The sequence below is a fragment of the Plasmodium gallinaceum genome, assembly GCF_900005855.1.
Source record: "Plasmodium gallinaceum strain 8A genome assembly, contig: PGAL8A_v1_98, whole genome shotgun sequence".
Lineage (NCBI taxonomy): Eukaryota > Apicomplexa > Aconoidasida > Haemosporida > Plasmodiidae > Plasmodium > Plasmodium gallinaceum.
Window position 1 is genome coordinate 274,001 of NW_021628265.1, and position 24,826 is coordinate 298,826.

At 17.5% G+C, this 24,826-nt stretch overlaps 8 protein-coding genes across 8 annotated transcripts; 3 read left to right on the plus strand and 5 right to left on the minus strand.

Moving 5' to 3' along the window:
- Positions 1-1,155: 1,155 nt before the first annotated feature.
- PGAL8A_00332300 (histone H4, putative) lies at positions 1,156-1,467 on the minus strand (the record flags this gene model as incomplete). The annotated part of the gene is made up of 1 exon (XM_028672352.1): positions 1,156-1,467. The coding sequence occupies one exon, from the start codon at positions 1,465-1,467 to the stop codon at positions 1,156-1,158; it is 312 nt and encodes a 103-aa protein (XP_028528913.1).
- A 2,928-nt stretch (positions 1,468-4,395) lies between these two features.
- PGAL8A_00332400 (histone H2B, putative) lies at positions 4,396-4,752 on the plus strand (the record flags this gene model as incomplete). The annotated part of the gene is made up of 1 exon (XM_028672353.1): positions 4,396-4,752. The coding sequence occupies one exon, from the start codon at positions 4,396-4,398 to the stop codon at positions 4,750-4,752; it is 357 nt and encodes a 118-aa protein (XP_028528914.1).
- Positions 4,753-5,740: 988 nt separating this feature from the next.
- Positions 5,741-8,465, minus strand: PGAL8A_00332500 (conserved Plasmodium protein, unknown function; the record flags this gene model as incomplete). The annotated part of the gene is made up of 12 exons (XM_028672354.1): positions 5,741-5,782; positions 5,850-5,911; positions 5,984-6,060; positions 6,153-6,270; positions 6,369-6,477; positions 6,627-6,667; positions 6,755-6,810; positions 7,024-7,082; positions 7,196-7,276; positions 7,350-7,414; positions 7,548-7,881; positions 8,133-8,465. The coding sequence occupies 12 exons, from the start codon at positions 8,463-8,465 to the stop codon at positions 5,741-5,743; spliced, it is 1,377 nt and encodes a 458-aa protein (XP_028528915.1).
- Positions 8,466-9,393: 928 nt separating this feature from the next.
- On the minus strand, positions 9,394-11,512 carry PGAL8A_00332600 (conserved Plasmodium protein, unknown function; the record flags this gene model as incomplete). Its single annotated transcript, XM_028672356.1, has 2 exons — positions 9,394-9,472; positions 9,675-11,512. 2 exons carry the CDS (start codon positions 11,510-11,512, stop codon positions 9,394-9,396), a joined length of 1,917 nt encoding a protein of 638 aa, XP_028528916.1.
- A 1,247-nt stretch (positions 11,513-12,759) lies between these two features.
- On the minus strand, positions 12,760-13,982 carry PGAL8A_00332700 (40S ribosomal protein S4, putative; the record flags this gene model as incomplete). The annotated part of the gene is made up of 2 exons (XM_028672357.1): positions 12,760-13,542; positions 13,980-13,982. 2 exons carry the CDS (start codon positions 13,980-13,982, stop codon positions 12,760-12,762), a joined length of 786 nt encoding a protein of 261 aa, XP_028528917.1.
- A 1,586-nt stretch (positions 13,983-15,568) lies between these two features.
- CEN4 (centrin-4, putative) lies at positions 15,569-16,440 on the plus strand (the record flags this gene model as incomplete). Its single annotated transcript, XM_028672358.1, has 3 exons — positions 15,569-15,881; positions 16,107-16,151; positions 16,295-16,440. The coding sequence occupies 3 exons, from the start codon at positions 15,569-15,571 to the stop codon at positions 16,438-16,440; spliced, it is 504 nt and encodes a 167-aa protein (XP_028528918.1).
- A 769-nt stretch (positions 16,441-17,209) lies between these two features.
- Positions 17,210-19,393, minus strand: PGAL8A_00332900 (translocon component PTEX88, putative; the record flags this gene model as incomplete). The annotated part of the gene is made up of 1 exon (XM_028672359.1): positions 17,210-19,393. The coding sequence occupies one exon, from the start codon at positions 19,391-19,393 to the stop codon at positions 17,210-17,212; it is 2,184 nt and encodes a 727-aa protein (XP_028528919.1).
- Positions 19,394-22,117: 2,724 nt separating this feature from the next.
- RTCB (tRNA-splicing ligase RtcB, putative) lies at positions 22,118-23,641 on the plus strand (the record flags this gene model as incomplete). The annotated part of the gene is made up of 1 exon (XM_028672360.1): positions 22,118-23,641. One exon carries the CDS (start codon positions 22,118-22,120, stop codon positions 23,639-23,641), a length of 1,524 nt encoding a protein of 507 aa, XP_028528920.1.
- Positions 23,642-24,826: the final 1,185 nt, after the last annotated feature.

Genomic DNA, 24,826 nt, shown 5'->3' on the forward strand with positions numbered 1-24,826 from the left:
GAAATTTTTTTTTTTTTTTTTCCTTATTTTTTAGTAGTAATTCATTAAAATTTTTTTTATTATTTATTTAATCAATTTTAAAACAATATGAAATTTAGATATCGTAATTAATTTTTGCAATAAATTTCTTTTTGTTCTATAAAAAATGAAGTTAAAACTAATAATGATTACATTTTCAAAAAAAAAACTAAAGTATTTCTTTTTGAAATGAAAAATGATGTCTATTTCCCATATATGATTATAATGTTGTAAATGAATAATGTTCGATAACTATTCATATGAAAAGTATTAAATTTTTATACTAAAAAGATAAAGAAAAACAAATAATTCTTTTATAAAATGAAAAAAAAGAAAAACAATAATACTGCAATAATTCTTCAGGCATATATAGCAAATTATTTAATTTAGCTAATTTTGTCTTATCTGAACCCAAATCTTATTTAAAATTTTTTTCTTTTATATATTTCAAATTAAAAACTTCAAATAAAATTAAAATAGCAAGTAAATATATAATAAGAATGCTTATTTTTAATTATCCTTTGCAAATTAGTTGTTTTCTATTTTTTAACAGATCCACTTCAATAATGTTTACTGTTTTAATTTATATTTTTATATTTTAAAATTAACTATTTTTTGTTATCAAATTAAAAAAAAATAAAAATGAAATAAAGTTATTAACCATATAATTCTAAAAAAATGAAAACTATATTATTTTTTCATATAAATTTGCAAGTGTTAATGGCTTCTAGTGAAGCCTTAAATTCATACTATTGCATAAAAAAAGGTATATGTATATTATGTATGAAAAAGTAAAAAATTAAAAAAAAAAAAAACAAAGAAATTTTTTTCCCTTTTGATGCATTCGCTTTATATATATAAAAACTAAGAAATTAGTTTTTATGAAAATATATATTTTTTTTTTTTTATAAACATAAAAATTTATGTTTTTAGGAATATTGATGTAATAAGATATATATATATTTTTTAATTGTTTTATTCAATTTTCTTTTTTTTTAAATATTGCATATAATCCTTTTTTATATTATCTTTTTTCTTTTATTTAAAGTACATTTTAAGTATTAAAAACAAGAAACTTAAATAATATATTAGGATATAAATAAACCTCTTCTTTTGAATTAATAGTTTTTTTTGAAGTTAACCTCCAAAACCATATAATGTTCTTCCTTGTCTTTTCAATGAATACACAATATCCATAGCAGTGACTGTTTTTCTCTTTGCGTGCTCAGTATACATGATTGAATCCTTTATTACATTTTCTAAGAATACTTTCAAAACACCTCTTATTTCTTCATATATTAAACCAGAAATACGCTTTACTCCACCTCTTCTTGCTAAACGTCTGATTGCTGGTTTTGTAATACCTTGAATGTTATCTCTTAAAATTTTTCTATGTCTCTTTGCGCCTCCTTTTCCCAATCCTTTTCCTCCCTTACCTCTTCCTGACATTTTTGATTATTTATATATAATAAAAATAAAAAAGGAAAATAATATTCTAAAAAAAAAAAATTATTGAATAAAAACAATAAAAAGTTAAGAAATCTTGTTAAAAATAAAATTAATTTCGTAAATTTTTTTTTTTTTTTTAATTTTTTTGAGTATTATTTTTTTTTTTAAAAAATGAATTGTTCATATTTTTTTTTTTTTTTTTTTTTTTTTTTTTTTTTTTTAAACCCTGGAAGTTTTTTTTTAAAAATTTTTTAAGTTTTTTTGGGCCCCCTTTTTCCAAACCTTTTTCTCCCCTACCTTTTCCCGGAAATTTTGGTTTTTTTTTTTTTATTAAAATTAAAAAGGGAAATTTTTTTTTTAAAAAAAAAAATTTTTGGATTAAAACCATTAAAAGTTTAGGAATTTTTTTTAAAAAAAAAATAAATTTGGAAAATTTTTTTTTTTTTTTAAATTTTTTGGGGAATATTTTTTTTTTTAAAAAAAGAAATGGTCAAAATTTTTTTTTTTTTTTTTTTTTTTTTTTTTTTTTCAAAGGGCAATTTTATATAAGCATTTTTTTTTTTTTTTTTTTTTTTTTTTTTTTTTTTTTTTTTTTTGTCATCAGTTGAGTCGATTATGCAAATGGCTTTTTTATATATATATTTTAAATTTAAATAATTACATATATACCTTTATTTTTAACTTTAAATGTGTATATAAAGAGTATATGTATTTTTTTCAAGTCATTTAAAAGGAAATTTATATATATTTTACTAGTTTAAAAAGCATGTAATTCTTAAATGCAATCAATTGTGTTTTTAAATATATATACACAAAGACCCTCATCATATATATATGATATGTGCTTTTTTACATGTTAACCATTTTGTGCGATATCATGCAATTAAATAAAAAAAAAAAGTCCCGAAATGATATAAAATAAAATATCATAGTATGCAAATGCAAATACTTTATGCAAAATAAAAATATGAAAAAAATCAAACTACAAAAATACATTTTATGGAAAAATTTTTATATATATAAAAAAATATATATATATTTATGAAATTCTTAATACTACTATTCATGCATTTCTATCCATAAAGTAATGAACCTTATAAATTTTTATTAAAAATGAGAAAAGTTATTTTAGAGTTTTTATTTTTTAAATAACAATTTTAAAATAATTTGAAGCAAAATCTTATATTAAGTATCCTAATAAAGTTTTATGATATTAAAATTTAAAAAAAGGTATATATATAAATGTAAAAGATTTTATTAAAACTGAACATTTCATAAAAAAAAAAAAAAAATTTATAGAATGAATAAAATACGTATTTTATCTTATTTCTTGAGAAAAAAAGAATCACACAAATATAATTTATTCTTTTTAATTAAATTATTATATATTTATAAATAAAATTTCTTTAATTCATCATCAGTAACAAATTATGTTATCTTTGGTAAATACGCAAAATACATATTTATAAAAAAAAATTATATTTTTCTCCTGATTTTAATTATTGTTGAATTATTCTTTTCCTTGTTATTTTGTTTTAAATAATATAATTAACTAAAAACATATGTATTCATTAAAATGTTTTTGTATTGTAATAAAAATTCCAAATAAGTAAAAAGTTTAAATTGTTAATAGTTATTCTTAAAAGAATAATATAAATTGCTTAAAGTAAAAGAATATTCTTTTTAGATAAAGTTTTCAATACATAATAATATTTACTCCTTTTACGTATAAGGATGTAAATTTTGAATATATAAAAATGTTTTTATGAAAAAATATAAAAAAGAAAGGAAAAACTATTCAGTTAAATAAATACAAAAGGCAATTAATTTTTTTATTTTTAATTACACATCTGTACAATTCCAAATAATGTCAAAAATAAAAAAAATAAAAATGTCAAAAATATTCTTAAGTATGCTGTTACAAAAAATAATTATAAGGAGTTTTTAATAGGATAAATGTATTACCCTTCGTAATAAATTATGTTTTTTGTTCTATTGAAAACATGGAAGTTATTGAAAATTATCATTTAATAAATTATTAAGAGAATTTTTAAAAATTTTACGTTCATATATTATTCATTTTTTATTATTTAAAATTTATTTCGTTTAAATATATTTTAATTTTTTTTTTTTTTTTTTTTTTTCCAAATGTCAAATTATAAAAATACAATATTATTTATTTGATCTCTTATATATATTTTGCTATTTAAAATATATATTTTGAATAAATCTTATATATATATATATATATATATATATATATATATATATATATATATATCATTATTAGAGTTATAGTTCATTTTTGAACAAAATGGTCAGCCTGACAAAAAAATAAAAATATACTACATATAAAAATATAATTTGATATTTTTTTTCCATAATGAATTATTGAATATAATCACATGCACACAAATAATATTTTACGTTGCATCATGCATAAATTAATTAAAAAAAAATCATACAAGTGATTTCAACATAAAAATATGTATCAATATATATATATATGACTTTTTTAAAAATAATATATAAATTAGTTGATGTATCATAATATTAATGTTTTATATACATTTCGTGTGTGCGCATATGTATTATATGTATATATATACAGCGAAATATACGGAGGCGATTTTTTATATGTGCATGTGCATAAAAAAAATATCGGATAAAAAAAAAAAAAAAATGACATATGTACAATGTAAATTAAATTAAAAATTTATAATTTTTTTTTTTTTTTTTTTTTGCATATTTAAAAAAAAACATTTATAAAAATTATATTTTAATTATAATATTTTAAGCATTAGAAAAGAAAATTTATAAATAAATATATTTTAAAAAATCCAGCAATTTCTTCACTTAAAAACTTATATTCACTTTTTTTTTTTTTATTTATAACATTTTAAATAATTTTTTTTTTTTTTTATCACAATGGTATCAAAAAAACCAGTAAAAGCCAAAAAATCATCAACAGCTGCTCCAGATGCCAAAAAAAAAAGAAAGAAGTCTAGATATGACAGCTATGGGCTATACATCTTTAAAGTTTTGAAACAAGTTCATCCAGATACAGGTATTTCAAGAAGATCAATGAATATTATGAATTCATTTCTTGTTGACACATTTGAAAAAATAGCAACTGAAGCATCAAGATTATGTAAATATACTAGAAGAGACACATTATCATCACGTGAAATTCAAACAGCAATAAGATTAGTTTTACCAGGAGAATTAGCAAAACATGCAGTTTCAGAAGGAACAAAAGCTGTTACAAAATTTACTTCAAAGTAAATTTTTTTGTATTTTTACACAGAACTCCATAAATAAAAGATTAAAAAAAAAAAAAAAAAAAAAAAAAAAAAAAAAAAAAAAAAAAAAAAAAAAAAAAGAAAAAAAAGAAAAAAAGAAAAAAAAAGTGAAGTTACCAAAGAAATAAGCTAATAAGTATAAAGAGAAGAATAATATATAAGAAAAAAAATGAATATAAAGAAAAAAAAATACTTTTTAATTGAAGTTCTTTTTTTTTTTCTTTTTCATTTTTTTTTTTTTTTAACATCACCTTCATGTATAATACGAAAACACCTTTTTATATACTCATTAATATGTTCTAATATTGTACATATATAAGTGGAGCATATTTTATAAAATTAAAACAATATATATAAAAAGAATATGGAAGAAATAATAAAATATATACTTTAGGCAATATGTAATTTTAGTTTTAAAGAATAAAAGTATTTGTTATTTCTTTTCATTCTATTTGTTTTATTTGTTTTTCACTTTAAGAGAAAAGTTTATTCATACATATTTTTTTTTCTAACCAATAATTTATAATGTTTATCATATTTTTTCATTCACATTTTTTATTGCTTTTTTTTTTTATATTTTTTTTTTAAGTTTAATTCTACTTAAAACAATTTCAAGGCTTCACTAGAAGCCATTCTTTTCATCTTTCTTTATAAAAACCATTTTATATAAAGAGTACAACGTTTGCAGATTAATTTATAAACTATTAGGAATGTATTTTTTTTTAAACTAAATCTGAGTAATTCTATAGATAGAAGCTTATTCTTTAGTGGAGTTTTAACTTTCTCTTTTGTGTGTAATTTATATGTATTTTAATACTTTTATCATATGTTAAAAAAAAATAGTTCTATTTATATTGAAAGGGTTTTTTTTTTTAAGCATAATATGATTTTTATATTATGGTAACGTAATATATATAATTGCATATAAATAATTCATGTGAATTATTGCAATAAGAAAATATAACAATTTTTTAGCAATAGTTTTCTTTTGGGCAAAATACCATTAATTTTTCCTGTAAGAAATTATTGGTCAAATATATTCATGTTATAAGTTATACATGTATTAATTTATAAACTTACGTCGTTTTTAGCTAATAATACAGTTCCATAACAATTCCATTTTGCGTCTCTACATATAAAACCTGGGAAAAAAGAAAAAAGGATAATGATATTGAAAAATCTAGAGATACATTTATATATATTTTTTTTTTTACCTCTTGGCATATCAAGCACAGCACATTCATCTGGTAACCACACAAATAAATGTGACGTATTTGTGCAAATTAAAAGCCTGCAAAATAATGATAAAGTAGCTGTCACATTTTTCATATAAAACATCATATATTAAGTTTTCTTATAAATTAAAATAATATATATTTTAACCTTGCTTTATATAATATATTATCCCAGTACATACTTGTCACTAATTTTTTTTGTTCTAATATAGCTATGCATGAATGATTTTCCATTTCATATATTCGCACTACATTACTATGATTTTCTACAAAATGTATATAAATATATAATTTTTTATTTATTATAACTATTAAAAATATAAAATTTATTTCTATTATTACATTTAAAATTCTATTTATTTACCATTTATAACTGCTAAATAGTTCCCACATATACTAAATGATAAAGCAGTTATTCCTATTTTTGATATTTTGTTATAAAAATTTTTTTTAACGTATTCATTAGATTTTTCCTTTAAAAAGAAAAATGTATTTTAATGTACATATACTAATTGAAATATTTTTTATAGAATTTAATTATGACTATATAAAATATATAAATTAATCTTGATATATTTTCACAAAGTGTAAATATAAAAAAGGAATTGCCATTTAAAGTAACCTTTCCATGTTTTAATTTGTATTCTCCCTCTTTTATTCCTTCTGAAACTATTTAATAATAAATAATTAAAATTTTATGAAGCAAATAAAAAAAAAAAAAAACTATTTTTTTATTTTCATTATTTATACTATTGCTATAATAAGCAAATTTTTCTTTATTATTTTGGTGAGAAGATATGTTAGATCTAAAACAAAAAAAAAAATGGAAGTATAAGCGATTCAATAAAATACATAATCCCTTTTTTTATTTTTATATATGTAAAAGAAAGCAAATATAAAAAACTCAAAAAATTAGTTCTTATATAAGTAACTTTTCGAAGTATTTTAATGAAGTATATTATTTTAATTATACATATATGTTTGTTTTTATTAATGTATAAATATACATATATTTTAACTCTTTTGAAAGAATACTACTTAGTGTGTCTTTATTAGAAATATTTTCCTTGTAAATTTTCTGAAATGTAAAAAAGTTTTATTTTAGTATAATTTTTTAAATTTTATAAAAATAAATATTATAAATATTAATATTTTGTGAATTTTTATAATAATTTAAAATTTAATATTTACTAATTTTTGATTCATTATAATTATATCATCTAACAACAAAGTTTCAATTTCCTTAAAATCCCTCAAGCTTAATATCTTAACCTAGAAAAAAAAGTATTATTTTTTGTGTTATAATATAAAACAAGAAATAACATTTTTTATTAATTCTTATTACAACTCCATTTTCAAATCCTACTGATAAAATATTTTTTATTTCATTTTTAGCTACAACATTTATACCTACAATTTTAAGTTTTATATTGTATATACATTTGGTCAAAAAAATAAAATATTAAAGTATTTTTAACAATATCATATATATTTTTCCATTTATTTTATCAATTAATTTTTTTTTTTTCTTCATTATTTTTACATGGCAATTCACATTTATATGTATATATAAATAGTAATTCTCCATTTGTTTTATACATATGTAATGATTTTTTTTTATTGTTAAATGCTATTATGTTATTTTCTTTTGTAAAGAAAATTTTATTGGGATTCAAGTTATTACATGATATATTATTTATAACGTTGTAATTTAGTAAAGATATTAATGATATTTCAATTTTATTATTATTTTGTGTTATGCAAGCAAATATGCTACCTTCGTCGTTTGAACAATATCCACTTTTTTTAAATTTTGCATTTTCAATATTTACTAAAGATTCTTCAACATTATTTATGTCATATATACTGAAGCATTTCTAATTTATTGAAATTACAATAATAAAATATAAAAAGTAATAAAATTATAAATATGCTTTAATGAAGTAATAATTATGTATTAATATAGTACAAACTAAGTTGTACTTAAGTAGTGAAAATGTATTAGAATAGTAGGATGATAGTATACATAAGATAATAATGACTTAGTAATACTCTTTTTTTTTTTTTTTTTTTTTTTTTTTTTTTTTATAGCTAAAAAAGGAAATGGTTATAAATATTTTTATATTACTTTTTCATATTTGTATACACATATATTGCTGTCTTTATAAAGAAAAATCGAATCTAAATATGTTTGACAAAAGTCTTCTATTTTCTTAATAATATTTTCTTTATATAATGAATATATATATACACATCCTTTATTTTTTATTAAAGCTAAAAAATGAATATTATCATTTGAAAAATCTACATTATCAATCTTATAGCTACTCACATAAATCCTGCATATTTCAAAAGTATTTAATTCAGTTAAAAATATTTTATTTTCTACTATATGAAGTAAAAATAGACCATCTTTTGAAAAATAACATTTGTCACATTTAATTACATGAGACAACTTCATTTTTAATAATTTAATAGATATATTAATACATATATATATTATAATGAAAAATATTCTTTAATCAATATTTCATTAATAATATTAACATATTTTAATTAAAATAATTGAATAAATTAGTATTAAAAATTATCTATTATTTATATGAATTTTATTTTATTATAATGCATTTCAGTAAATTTTATTTAATCTCATTTTATTTATTCCCTTTTGAGTAATATATAAAGTTTATTAATTGAAAAAAATGTAAAAAAAATTACTTCAAAATTACTTCCTCTTTTTTTAATCAATTTTGTGTTTAGTATTAATGTAAAATCTTATTTAAAAAAAAAATATAAAATTAAATAAATTTTATTAAAAACATTTCACCTATGGATGAAAAAAAATGGAAAATAAAAAAAAAAAAAATAAAAAATAACATATATATTAAATAAGTGAATTCTCATAATAATATATATTTATCAATTTCAATTATTAAATAATAATAAATATCTTGGAAAATTATAAAAAGTATAATTGAGAATAAAATAAAAAATGTATATTAATAAAATTATAAATAATGTATTTTATAAAACAATACTAATGAATTTCAAATAATCATGTTAAACAAATTAAAGCAAATAAGTCTAATGAAATGTAATACTACACATTTTTTTTTTTTTTTTTTTTTTTTTTTATATTAAAACGAGCATTCAAGAAAAAGATAATTCTATTATTTTCTTTTTCTTTCTTTTTATATGAATATTAAATTCATAAAATTACAATATAAGAAATTAAATACACAAAAAAGTAAAATTACTAAAAAAAAAAAATAAAAACACAGATAATATATAATCATACATAATAAACCCAAAAAATGAACAAACAGTGTGTGTGTTTAAATAAGATTCTCACATATACTAATGAATAAAAAGATTCGTAAAAAAAATTATCATTTCCCCACAGATGATGCACAAGTTCTAGCATCGTCATCAAAAATATAATGCTTCATTTTTCCTAATTTTGCTTTACTATAAAAAAAAAAAAAGAAATAAAATAAATATAATAAAATATAAAGTATTAAATATAATTTTGAAAAAATGTATAATATACTATTGTAATTATATGTTTTTTTTAAAGTAAATTTGTATACAATGATTTAAAAAAAAAAAAAAAAAAAAAAAAAAAAAAAAGACATTAATATTAAATAACATAATATCTTTTTATAATTACCTAAATGATATAATTTTAAGAACTGCACAAATAGTTAAAAGTAAACAAAGAATCATAATGAGTATCATGATTAAATCTGATATTTCATTTACTTTTATTGTTAAATTTGTAGTTCCTGATGAAATAACGAACTTCTTATCTTTTACTATATGGTATGTGTGTTGTATAAAATGCTTATTTTCTATAAATGATATAAGTAACGAATTTTCAATATTTGTGAAATGCTTTAAGTATGAACAACCACTTATTTTTTCTACATTTTTAGGTTTACTACTAATGTATTTATAAAACAGTTTTTTCTGATAAACTATTTCCACTATATAACAATTTATATGACCATAATATTCCATATCAACATTTTTTATAGAATCTATTATTCTTCTTTTATATACATTGTTTTTATTTTTATATATCTTCCATATCTTCGTTTTTGTGCTAATAAAAACAGCTGAAATATCCTTTATTTGAACAGTAGATAAATAAATAGCTGATTCCTGCATATTATTCTCATAAGGAATAAAAGATATTTCTTCACAATTTACACCATCCGAATTTAAATTGCATCTATATAAATACATTACTTTCTTATCGATATCCAAGCTGATATAGTAAAAACTTAATTCGTGATAACCATCTTGGAATAATACTATATCTACTATGTTTTTTAATTGAAAATATAAATGGAGCTCATAATTTTTTAATATTACAACATAATTATTATTGTTATAAAAAAATGCAGTGTATTCTTTAATAGAAGAAATCCTTTTTATTTCCGGTAAATATGTACTTTTTAGTAAATTTATATTCTTATATAATGAGCCTTCATAAACATTCTGTAGATTTTTGTAGTTATATATATATTCACTTTGATTGAAAAAAAATGTATTGCATTTTTCCAAATTTTTTTCAATTAAATTTTTATTTTTATGCCTCCATATAATAAACTTATCATCTATTTTTTTATAATCTGACATATTATTGAACATATAACTATTATTATTAGAAATATATTCATCATTATATAATTGTAATTTATGTTGTATTTCTTCATCTTTTTCGTAATCTTTTATATTACTTGGTAAAAAATTTTGTAAATTGCAAAGTATTGTTTTATTAAAAATGTAATACACAAAGTTAATATTCTCCAAGTCAACTTTAAATAAGTTTTTAAAATAATCCGATGTTTTCTTAAGTAAATAAGAATTGTCCTCATTCATGTATGAATTTAGTAATTCTAATAGAATTTTAAATTCTTCATTTTTTATAAAAGTAGCATTCAATCCTATATTAAATGATGGATAACACAAGTATTTAGTTGGTAAAAAGGTGTCATTTTTTATTTCACATAAGGCTACACTGTTTATTTTATCATTATTATAATTAGAATGACTTTTTATATTAAATGTTTCATTTTTTACATATAACTCATTTCCTTTATCTAAATATTTTACACCAGCTTCACTATAATATAAGTCGCTAATTTTACATATAACTCCTTTTTTATCACTATTTAATAAAATTAAATCACCATCATTATATTCAAAAATAAAATGTACGTTAACTGGTATACCATATTTAAAATAGTTAATTACTTTTGTGTAACTCTTATAAAAGTATATTTCATCTTTTAGTTTAATTTCTCCTATATTGGAACTTTTTATTTTATAATAATCATCACTATCGTTTATATATATATATTGAAAATCATCTAATTCACTCTTTAAATTGTTATCATTTATGTAAGTGACGTTAATTAACTTGCCACTTTTCGTTGACGAGCATAAAATAAATAATAAAAAGTAGAGCATTAAAATAAAAAAATTCGAAAAATTATTCATTTTTTAGAAAAACATAGAACTTAAATATTTTCAGGTAGCTTAAATAGGAAAAATGGTGCATTTGCTTATTTATATATTGAAACAAGAAAAAAGTAAAATTTGTTTAAACAAAATATAAAATAAAATATATACCTAAATATTATATACTATATATCATATTTTAGTGGTCTTAAGAATTTTTAAATCATAGAAGAAATACAAGTTATTTAATGCACTTATTTTATTATAATTATAACACAAAAAATAAATATAAAAATAAGAATACAACATAAAATATATTTAAACAAATATATATATATATATATTTATAAAGAAATTTTTTAACTCCTTCATAAATTATATATACTATATTATTTAACTTTATGTAAACTTTATAATTATATCAACAATACTTTGACATCAAAAATGCTAAACATAAAAAAAGGTATTTATAATTTATTCAGAATTTTATGTGCATGACATTTAACTTTTTTATATATTTTTTTATTGTAGTAATATCCAATAAATTTGAAAAAAATTATTTTTTTTATTTCTTCATAAAATTTACATAGATCAAATTATGAAAAATTAAAAATTATTATAATATACACATATATAGTACAATTATATTCTTTATGTTATTTTTTCATTTTTATTCCAATATTAAAAAATATTAAATAACAAATTTCTAAGAAAAAAATACAATTTAAAAAAAAAAAAAAAAAAAAAAAAAAAAAAAAAAAAAAAAAAAAAAAAAGTCGTTAAAGAGCAAATGTGAAGAAAAAATAATTTTCTTTTATATATATATATTTTCTTTGTCGATTATTTTCTGAAATAGCAAAGAGTTAATCAATAAAAAAAAAAAAAAAAAAAGGAAAAGAGTAAAAAGAAAAAAATGATTTATAGAAAAGATTTAGTTGTTAATATTGTTATATATGCACCTTTTTATTTCTTTATTAAATTTTTAAATTAGAGGTAAAAAAAACGAAAAACAAAATATAAAGTTTTTAAAAAGTTGAATTTTACATTTAAATAAAAACAAAAATGTTTAAAATAAAATAAAAAGTATTTTTCATCATTAATTTCTCTATCTTTTTTTTTCTTTTAAAGTTTTAGATAAAATTATAAATATATATTAATGATATTTCATGAAAATTATTAATAATTCACATATATACGTATATATATATATGTTTAAAGTTTGTCTAAATAACACGTAGTACATTTTTTTTTTTTTTTTTTTTTTTTCTTTTGATAACATTTTACAATTAATTATTTAATGCCTTTAATCTGTTTCTTCTTTCTTCAATAATATCTAATTTTATACCTTTTTCTCTTGGTAAACTAATATATGGTTTTGTATTATCTCCAATAACAAAAACGTTACTTAATCGAGTAGCAAATACTTTATTTCTTGAATCTTTTACATGAATAATATCATAGGTACCTATGTTTTTATCTATAGATGAAATAACACCAACTCTTCCAACACTGTGACCACCTGTTACCATAACCAAACTACCAACTTGAAATTTTAGGAACTCTAAAACTTTTCCTGTTTCTAAGTCTAACCTAATAGTATCATTTACTTTAATTTCTGGATGTATATATGGTATACTTCTACCATCATGAGTAATAGCAATAGGCAATCTTCCTTTTCTTAAAATTATTTTTTTCACTTTGCATAATTTATATTGACTTTCTTCTTTTGTAATTCTATGTGGAACAAATCTTCCTTTCACATCATATAATAATCTAAAATATTCATTAGATTTTGTTATATGAATGACATCCATTAAACCAACAGGAAATGTGCAATCAGTTCTTATTTTATTATCAACTTTGACAATTTTCTGAATTAATATCAATTTTACTTCATCAAAAGTTAAAGCATATTTTAATCTATTTCTTAACAGAATAACTAAGGGTATACTTTCAATTAGCTTATGTGGTCCACTACTAGTTTTGGGAGCATATTGACCTCCCATTTTGTTCAACATCCAGTGAGATGGAGCATTTACTCGTTTTAAATGTTTTTTTATTCCTTTACCCTATAAAATAAATAAAAATTTTATATTTATTACAAATTTTTAAATTATTTATCATTATATATAAATATACAACCTTTAAACATCAAAAAAAAAAAAAAAAAAATAAAATATATATATATATATTATAAAAATTAATAAGATTGCATATTTTTAGAGAAATTAATTCTTCATAATATATTACATAAACATTTATATACTTATAGGTAAGTAGTATATATATATATATATATATATGTAAAAGTTTATCATAAAAGTTATATAAATATTTAAGTATTAAATATCATAATATATTTTAATTTATATAAATAATTTATCAATATTTTAAAACTTTTGTAGAAACAAATATATACTATTAAATATAATAAATAAAAACAAAAAAAATCATTATAAGAGCAACTTCTATAATTAATACAAAATTAATTTATTTTTAATATTACCATTTTTATTAAAAAAATTATTAAGTTATTATCTTTTCTTTCCTCTTAATTGGAAATTTATATATTTTTAATTTTAATATAAAAAAAAAAAAAGATAAATTAATTTATATAAAAAACTTAAATACTTCTGAAAAAAAAAAAAAAAATGAAATTATAATATTTATTTATGTTATTGTGTTTTATACCTTTTAATAAAATAAATTTTTTTTTCTTTTTTTTTCAAATATTATATAAATTTTTTTTGAACATTTTATATATTATTTTTATTTTTTATTTTTTACAAATAATCCCTTAATGTTAATTATTTACTTTGTAGTATTTCATTTTATGTTTATATTTTCATTACATTCTTTATTTTTTATTTAATATATTTTTTATTTTTTTTTGTGATGTAAGTCCGTGAAGATACCAAAAGAAAAAAAAAAAAAATGACAATAACCTCATACACTTAAATCACTTTTTATAATACAAAAAAAAAAAAAAAAAAAAATGAAGAAATATATTTAAAAAAATACATATACATATAAATAAATACATACATAAAATTTTAATCTGATTTTTTCCTTTTTATATAATAAATGAATATTTTTTTTTTTTTTTTAATGCCTAAACACCTACAAACATATAGGAAACATACATATTTTATTATAAAAATTTTTTCTATAAAATATTATGTTATCAAAATTAATATATCTTAAATCTTATTTATACAAGAAAATCATATAAAATATAATAACATAATAATATAAATAAAATAAAATTTTAAAATAAAGTTGTTTTAGTAACAATTAATCGAAGTTATATATAGTTTACTATTTTTAAAAATGATAATATAGTATGTTTAAGATAATAATACATAAAATATTTTAACGTAGGATAATTTAAATTAGAACAAATAATATTTCACAAAAAATATTATTAACAAAATAATTGTTTTCTATTAAGAATTATAATAGTTGAAGGATAAGCTCCTACTTTAGAGAAAAAAAAGAAAAATAAATTAAAAATATATAAAAAAAAAAAAAATATAAATCCATATATATCACTTTGCAGTATACTTTTTTTAATTCTCCTATGTGAAAAATAAATTTTTTTTAGTTTTTCACCTTTTATCATAATTTTAAGAATTACACATTTTTTATATTTAATATTTTTGTTCATTATTATTCTAAAGTATAATATTCAACATTTATGATTTCTTATCTCGCTCTTTTTTTTTTTTATTTTATATATTATTATCTCAGATAATTTTCCCATTTTAATATATTACAAGAAAGAAATATATTATATATTTCATAAACAATATAAAAAATAAAATCCATGTAAATTATTTATACCAGAATAATGTATTTTATTAAATGATAACAATGGCAATAAAGAAAAAAATTTTTTTTTTTTTGTGTGCGTATTTTAAGAAAAATTATTTTTTACTCTAATGCTTTATTTAAAAAGTAATTTTCTTTTTTTGTTTATTTATGTATATATATTTAAAAATAAAATTTCAAATTATACATAATATATTTTGAATTACTAAAAGATAAAAAAACACAAGCGAAATGATTTATACATATAATCTTTTATAAAACATAATGATAATTGAAAATAACAAAGAATTTACTATTAATGAAGACATTGAAAAAGAAATTTGTGAATGCTTTTCTTTATTTGATACAAATAAATGTGGTTACATTGATATAAGAGAATTTTATTTTGCTTTAAAATCATTAGGCTTGAATTTCAAAAAAGAGGAAGTAAAAAATTTATTTTTGCAAATAAAGAAAAGTACTGATGATAAATTAAATTTTGATGAATTTTTTCATGTAGCTTCACAAAATATTCATAAAAGATATAATGATGAAGAAATAGAACAAATATTTTCTTTATTTGATCCTAATGACACTGGTTAATTTTTTTATATTTTTCCATTTAATAGATTTATATTTGTAACTATTATAAATGTTAAAAATATTAAAAATTAAATATTTAAAAAAAAAAATGAATGGTCTATATTATATATATATATATATATATATATATATATATATATATATATATATATATTTCTTTCTTATATTTAAGAGAAAAAATATATTAAAAAAGTAAAGAATTTTATGTTTTTCATTTTAGGTAAAATCACATTACATTCTTTAAAAAAAGTTTGTGAGGATATAGGTATTAAATATATAAATAAATATATATAATATATAAATAATTTAATTAAAAAACTATACGAAATTATATAATTTAAAATATGTTTTATATTTAAAATTCTTTTTTGAAATATGCATTATTTAACTATTTTTAATTTATTAAAGGTGAGAATATCAGTGATAATGAATTAAATAATATGATTGAATATGCTGATAAAAATAACGATAAGGTAATTGATAAAGAAGAATTCAAAAAGATTTTAATTAGTGCATGGAAAAATGATCCTTTAAGCGATATAGATTCAGATTAATAAAAAAGACATTTTAAAATTTTTAAGTAAACTATCATTTCTAAAGTTTAAAAGATTATTAAATATTAGTATGAGAAAATAAATAGAAAAATTTTATAATGAAAAAAATAATTTATTTTAAAGGTATAAATAAAAAATATACTTAATAAAAAAATGAATTTATATAAACCTTTATATTAAAAATAACTAAGGAAAACTAATAAAAAAAAAAAAAAAAAAAATCATAATATATTAAATAATAAAATAATCTATATTAAAATTTTAAATAAAAATATAGAGAATAATTATATTTTTAAAAGTTAGATATTAATTATATAATTTAAAAATAAACAAATACTCAAAAAAACATTTATATGCTAGATGTAAATTTAAATATATTCATGTACATATAATAAAAATAAATTGTTAAAAAAAAAAATATATTTTTTTTACGATATAATTTGTATAAATATTTTATGAGAAATTATTGGAACTTAAATCACAAATATAATAAAATTAAATAAATAAAAATAAAATTCCAAATATAGTTTAATTATTTTAGTGTATTAATAAAAAATGAAAAAGGTTGTGTAAATATACAAATATAATGATTTATATCAAATGAAACAAAAGGCAATATTTTCAATTTTTATAAATAATTTTACAGTAATAAATATGTACATATATTAATATTATAATTTATTGAATTAAAAAAAAAAAAATAAATAAAATATATATATATATGTTCTATTTTCGTAAGTTTTACAAATATAAAATATTTATTAAATTATTAATTCAAATAATAATTAAATTTAGAATCATTTGATATATTAAACACGATACTATTTACACCAAAAGATTGGTAATATTTCTCTTTTAATATGGAAGCATAAAAATGAATAGTTGACCCACTATTACGTCCATATGAATCATTATTAGCGCAAAATATAACAGTATGAGAGGCAGTTAAAAAGATATATTTATCATCCGTTATATATAAATCTTCTTTTTTAGCATTCTTTATTTTTAATAACATTTTTGAATCTGGATATGTTGCAATCAAACTTTTTAGTGCTTTTTTTGTTACGTAAAAGTAATTTAATGAAGTTGATATTGGGCCAATACGTTGTGATGGATCATCTAATTGAAACCATGTATTAAATATCCATTTTTTATCTTGTTTATGTAGTCTATATATAGTTTTTTTATTATTTGTTACATATACATATGTTAACTCTTCTCCTTCAGATTTAATTGTGATATAGGATATATATTGAAATAATTCATTATATTTTTTTTTTTTATTAAAAACATTATAACATTCATATTCTTTTTCTAATTTACTTATAACACATTTATTTACGTAATTATTTTTGTCATCATTTCCTGTAACATATATGATAACTTTTCCATCAAAACTATTACTTTTGTCAATAGAAATACCAAATGGTTGTGGCAAATTGATTTCTATATATTTTTTGTCAAAATACACATATACTGTATTATTAAATGGATATGTTAATACGTGTATGTTTGAAATAGATTTGTAATCAAATGCTATGTTATCTTTAAATCCGTCAAAATGATAAGTTCCTGTAAATTCAGTGTTATATTCTCTAGGTTCATTTAAGATGTTCACATAATTGTTTACAGAATCATAATAACATATAGCTTTAAAAATAGAATTTTTTTTTGAGCAGTGACTTACAGATGTAGTATAGGGAGCAAAAGCATATTGATTTGTTATATAAGTAAATGGTAGTTTTTTTTCACCATTTTTTTCTATTTTATATTTTCTTATATCTACAAATCCTTTATTAATTGTGCAATTATAATCATTTGTCCAAATAATTTTTAATATATATTTATTGGATTCTTGTTTCTTTTTTATTTCTAATTCTTTTTTTTTATTATACTTTAAAAAATTAGCCTTTTCATTTAAGGCATTAGTTAATTCCATTGGCTCATACTGGTCATCAACAAATATATGAGCATCATAAATATTAAAGTAAAAAAAATTAATATCCTTACTAAACAAATCTACTATATTAAACAAATCAGTATTATTTTTATTTATTTTTAATAAATCTAAACAACTTTCAGAAGATGGCATACCAGAAGAAATTTTTTTTGAATTAACTATTAAATAATCCGTATTTTCATTAAGTTCTTTATCATATTTAGAATTGCCACTTAAACTAACTATCTTATTTCCATTAGTATAACTAAACACATTTTCTGTTATTGCATTATTTTTTTCTCTATCAAGAGTAAATCTAATAATATTTTCTGCATTTTCAGTTATATATAAACGATTTTCAATCACAGCTACACCATTCACAACTCTTAATGGTTCGTTATCTATATTATCTATTACGTTTAATATCTCTATACAATCGTTCTTTTCATCATATCTTACATGTAAAATGTAATAATTTACTCTTATAGAACATATAATAAAGAAATGATTTTCAATACTATCTGAAATTACGCTAGAAAAAAACATTTCTTTATTTTTATATATATCTGTATATTTTCCTGCTTCAACATTTAAAAGATTAATTTTTTTCTTTTCAGTATCAATTTTATACAAATCTATATCTGTTATCATTAAAATAAAACCATTATTCACTGCTAATCCAGAAATATAATCTCGATCAGGAAAAATAATTGGCATTATTTTGACATTATTCTTATATAAATAAAGTAAATTTTTGAATTCATGTTTAATAAAATATATTGACTTTCGGTTACTACTAGAATTATAATCAATAGTACTGAAAGGAATACAGTATACTGGGAATCTAATAATGTCACTTAATTCTAAATTAAATGCATCATTTTCTCCTAATAATTTTATATCAACAATACTATTAAATTGATTTGTAATAACAATATTTCCACTATGACTTATTTTATATCCGCATTTAACCAAATGCAGTAAATTAATTAAACAAAACAAAAAGTAAATCATATCTAGTAACGTAAATACTTTATAAATATATATTTATTTATATATAAACTTATTTTTAATGTTACTTTTAATAAAACAATAATTAATTTAAATGAGAAAAAAAAACAAGCATATTTATATTTATATATTTTACTATTAAAAATAAATTTTAAAATCTACTTTAAAAATTAAATATTAAAAAACTGTCTTACATAAAAAAAAAAAAATTTTATTTTTATCTATATATGCACAAATATAAAATAAAATAAATACTTGTAATGACTTATTAATTAAAATTAAAAGAAAAAAATCGGAAATAATTATATATCTAAAAAGTTAAAAAATAATAAAAAATTAAGAATACAAAAATACTTAAAAAACCTATAATGGGATGAATTAATATGAAAAAATATTAAAAACTTATTATAAAAAAATATAAGAATCTATTAAAAAATAAATTATATAATAAAATTATTGTTTTATAAATAATATATTTTCTATATAAATTTTAAATTAATACTCTATAAAATTTTACTTTTTTTTTTATATTTCATTAACGTATATATTTAAAAATAATCTGGCTAGCAATTTTTGTTTTTTTATATTAGAACATGCAATTATTTATTTTTACGTTTATCAAAACGAAATATTTAATTTTTTTTATTATTTTATTACAGTAAAAACAATAAAAGAAAACAGTATTATATATATTAATATTAGAAGAATTTTAAATTTTTTCAATAGTTATTAATTTCATCTAATGAACAATAATAAATTTTATCTATATTTTTTTTTAGGTTCTTTTTAAGCATTTATAATTGGTAATATAAAAATTTTATTTTTAATAAGAAAATTTTTTTTTTTAAATTTTAAAGGAATTTTTCTGTTTTTAAATAAATTCTTTTTATTTTATATGTATTTTTATGTATTCATTGCCTCTTTTTTCTTATTTTGTTTAAATGCATGTAACATGCTATCTTTTTATTTTTTTCTTTTTCTTTTTTTGTAACTCTATAAACTGAAAAAATCAAATAACCATTTATCTTTTATGTAAAAAAAATAAATAAATAAATATGACCAAATTGTTATATATCATTAAATTAAAAAAAAAATTATTAGGAAAATATTACACTAATGATTAATATAAATAGAATTTAAATTATATATTATAATTTTTTTTTTTTTTTTTTTTTTTTTTGTAGTTTAATCTTTTTTACAATCTTTTTATTTATCATAATAGTTTAAATCTATTTCTGTATAGAATTTAAATTTTCGTATAATTTTACTGATAAAAATAAACAAATAATTTTTCCTTATTTTCAAGTTATGGGAAAAATTTTTTTCAATATATTTTATTCATAAATAGGAAATATAATAAAAAAAAAAAATTAAAAAGAGATAATACATTTTCAAATAAATAATTAATGAATTTTATAATGTACAAATTAATATTTAATTTTAATTTCTTAAAATCTAAAATTATCTTTTAATGAAGATATATAAAAAATACAAAGATTTGTTAATAATTAAATATTTATTTAACATTTAAATTTATAAATAAAATATTTAAAATAAAAATAATAAATGTAACATGCAACGTTTGAGACCATATTAAATAAAACAATGTTTAAAAATTAACTTATTCAATGTTTTTGTGATATAAACAGAAAATAAAATTCACTGTTTCCATTATAAGAAAAGAACTTTTTTCAATTATACGCTTCTATAAACTGCATTAATGTTAACTAACATTTGTTAGACTAGTAAATGTTAAAAAATTAAACATTTTAAATACATTTATGAAGTTAAAAAGGAAATAATACATAATAATTTTATTAAAAAAAAAATGAACTAAACAATAATCATAAGAAAATGTAATTCAGAATACCATTATATGATATTAAGCTTACGGTAATTAATAATATTCATGATTAAAGATAATTAAATTTTACTTCTACGAATTTTATCTTGTAAACTTTAACTTTTTAATTGGGATAATAAACTTTTTTTTAACACAAGTGTACATCTATATAAATATTTTAATATTATTCACATATTTTATAGATATATAATTTAAATAAATTTCTTATAAAATTTTATTTTAGTAACTAAATTTTAAGAATAAAAAAAAAAGGAAAAACTTTAAATACAATAAAATTAAAATAATATTTTTATATAAATTGAAAATGAAAAAAAAAAAAAAAAAAAAAATGTATTAAAAAAAAAAATATATATATATAAATAAAATTTATAATTTAAAAAAAAATGATTAATATATGGATTTTAATTTGGAAACCTTAGAAACTATTAAAAAAAATTTAGTATTAATAAAATTAAAATAACATTTTATTTTCAAATTTATTGAAATAAAATAAATATCAAATAATATATACCGTATGAATTAAATAATAGGTAAAACATTGGAAAAAAATAGCAGAACTGAACAAGTTTTTATGAAAATTTTATTATTTTATAAACAAACATTATTTTATTTTATTTTATTTTTTTTTTTTTGTGAAAAAATGTATGCTCATAAATGTGTAATATAGTGAGAAAATATTATTTATTTTGAATTGAAACATATATACTGATTTTACAATTTAATAAAATTGCATGTTAAATTAATATTGTTTATATTAATTTAATTATATACTTTAATATATATATTCATATACTCATATATAAATATATTTATATTTTTAATATTAATTTCTTTCTTATATATTCTTTATTTTTAGAGAGAAAATGAAGTCACAAAAAAGAGGTGACAATGTGTTTAGTTATATTGAAAAAACAAAGGAAAAAAATTTATATAAAATAAATAAAGGGTTAGTTCAAAATATGAATGTAGAAGGTCATATTTATGTAAATGAAAGATTAAAATTATTAATAGATGATGAAATAAAAACATATGAACAAAATAGATGTTCTACTTTTTTACCAGCAGTAATGCAGATAGCTAATGTGTCTACATTGCCAGGAATAGTAAAAGCATCCATTGCATTACCTGACGTTCATGCAGGTTATGGTTTCTCTATTGGGAATGTAGCAGCTTTTGATATGAACAAAGAAGAAGCAATAGTATCTCCAGGAGGAGTAGGATTTGATATAAATTGCGGTGTTCGTTTAATTAGAACTAATTTATTTTATGATGACATAAAACCGAAACAAGAAGAATTAACGCAATCTTTATTCAATCATATACCTGTAGGAGTTGGTTCACAGGGTTTTATTTTATGTAATCAAGAGAATTTAGATGATGCTTTATGTTTAGGTATGGATTGGTGTGTTAGGGAAGGATATTCATGGATTGAAGATAAATTAAACTGTGAAGATAATGGAAGAAGTTTATATGCAGATAGCAATTACGTATCCGTTAGAGCAAAAAAAAGAGGAATAACTCAAATGGGAACATTAGGAGCAGGAAATCATTATGCAGAAATTCAAATAGTAGATGAGATTTATGATAAAAGAAGTGCTAAATTAATGGGTATTGAAAAAAAAAACCAAGTATGTATTATGATTCATTCAGGTAGCAGGGGACTAGGACATCAAATAGCCACTGATGCATTAATAGAAATGGAAAAAAGTATGAACAAATATAAAATAAATGTAATCGATAAACAGTTGGCTTGTACACCTATTTACTCAAAAGAAGGACAAAATTATTTAAAAGCTATGGGTTCTGCTTGTAATTTTGCATGGATTAATAGGTCTTCTATGACTTTTCTAGCAAGACAGACTTTTTCAAAAATGTTTAATCAGTCTCCAGATGATTTAGATATGCATGTGATATATGATGTTTCTCATAATATAGCCAAAATTGAAGAACATTTTGTTGATGGAAAAGTAAAAAACTTATTAGTTCATAGAAAAGGTTCTACAAGAGCTTTTCCTCCATTTCATCCATTAGTACCTTTAGATTATCAATATTGCGGTCAACCAATATTAATAGGTGGTACAATGGGTACATATTCATATGTATTAACAGGAACTGAAAAAGCAATGCAAGCTACTTTTGGATCAACTTGCCATGGTGCAGGTAGAGCATTAAGTAGAAATAAAAGCCGAAATACATTAAATTATATAGATGTTCTTAATAAATTAAAAGAAGAAAACATATCAATAAGGGTAGCTTCTCCTAAATTAATCATGGAAGAAGCACCAGAGTCATATAAAAATGTTTCAGAAGTTGTTCAAACTTGTCATGATGCAGGAATATCAAATAAATGCTTTCGTTTAAAACCAATAGCAGTTATAAAGGGATAATATAAAATAAAATTTTAAGTACAAATACATATATATATATATATATATATATTTTGTTTAGTTTTTTTATGTTTGAATAATTTATATATATATCTTAATACTTAAATAATTTATTTTTTTTTTTTTTTTTTTTTTTTTTTTTTGCATAAAAATAATCTTCTTCATTTTAATGTATGAAAAATTTATCATACTTGTTTTTAATATATCTTCCTTATCACTTATTTTTTTACTTTTTCGGAGATAAATTTTTAATCTTTTGCTTTTATAAATAGTTTTTTTTTTACCTTTATATATATATATTTCATTAGTAAAAATAAAAAATAATATTTAATTAAACTTTCTTTTTTTTTCTTATATGTTCATATATATTATCAAAAAATTTTTTTTTTTTTTTTTGAAAAATATAATTAAAAAAAATGTTACATACAAAGTTATAGGGGAGTAAATGTTTATTAGTCTTTATATTTTTTTTCATTAGAATTTTATAAAAAACTATAAAAAATTATATAAAAATATGTGTTATCATTTATCTATAAAAATAATAAAATATTACTTTTTTATTATGTGTATGAATATATTTACTAGTATTTTATTATTTTCTTTTTTTTATATTTATTTATTAATTAAAAAGTGTTAAACATAGTTTTTGCTTTATTCTATTCTATTATACATTATTCTATTTCTTTTTATTTTATCTAATTTTACATATGTTATTTTTTTTTTTTTTTTACTAGAATATATATTTTTTTCTCTTTAAAACCTTCATAATGTATTCATTATTCCTTTAAGTATTTGTTATAAGTATTTTTTTCTTTTGTATAGTTGTATATATAAATATTTCAATAATTTTTTTTTTTTTTTATTTTAAATTATTGCTATTTTTTTTTTTTTTTTATAATTTATATTATTCTAAATAATTTTTTTTTTCTTTTGAATACATTTTTTTTTTCAAAAAAAAAAAAAAAAAAAAAAAATATTAAAATGAAACAATTTTTTTTTAATGTTATTGTATTTATATATTTTTAAAAAGAATTTCTTTAACTACTAATACTATAATTTATAAAAAAATTTATTATATAAATAGAAAAAAAATAAAAAATTAAATTTATAAAAATTAAATAAACATTTTTTCTTATTTTATATATTTTATATTAAATTGCTTTTAAAATAGCAAAGTATTTAAAG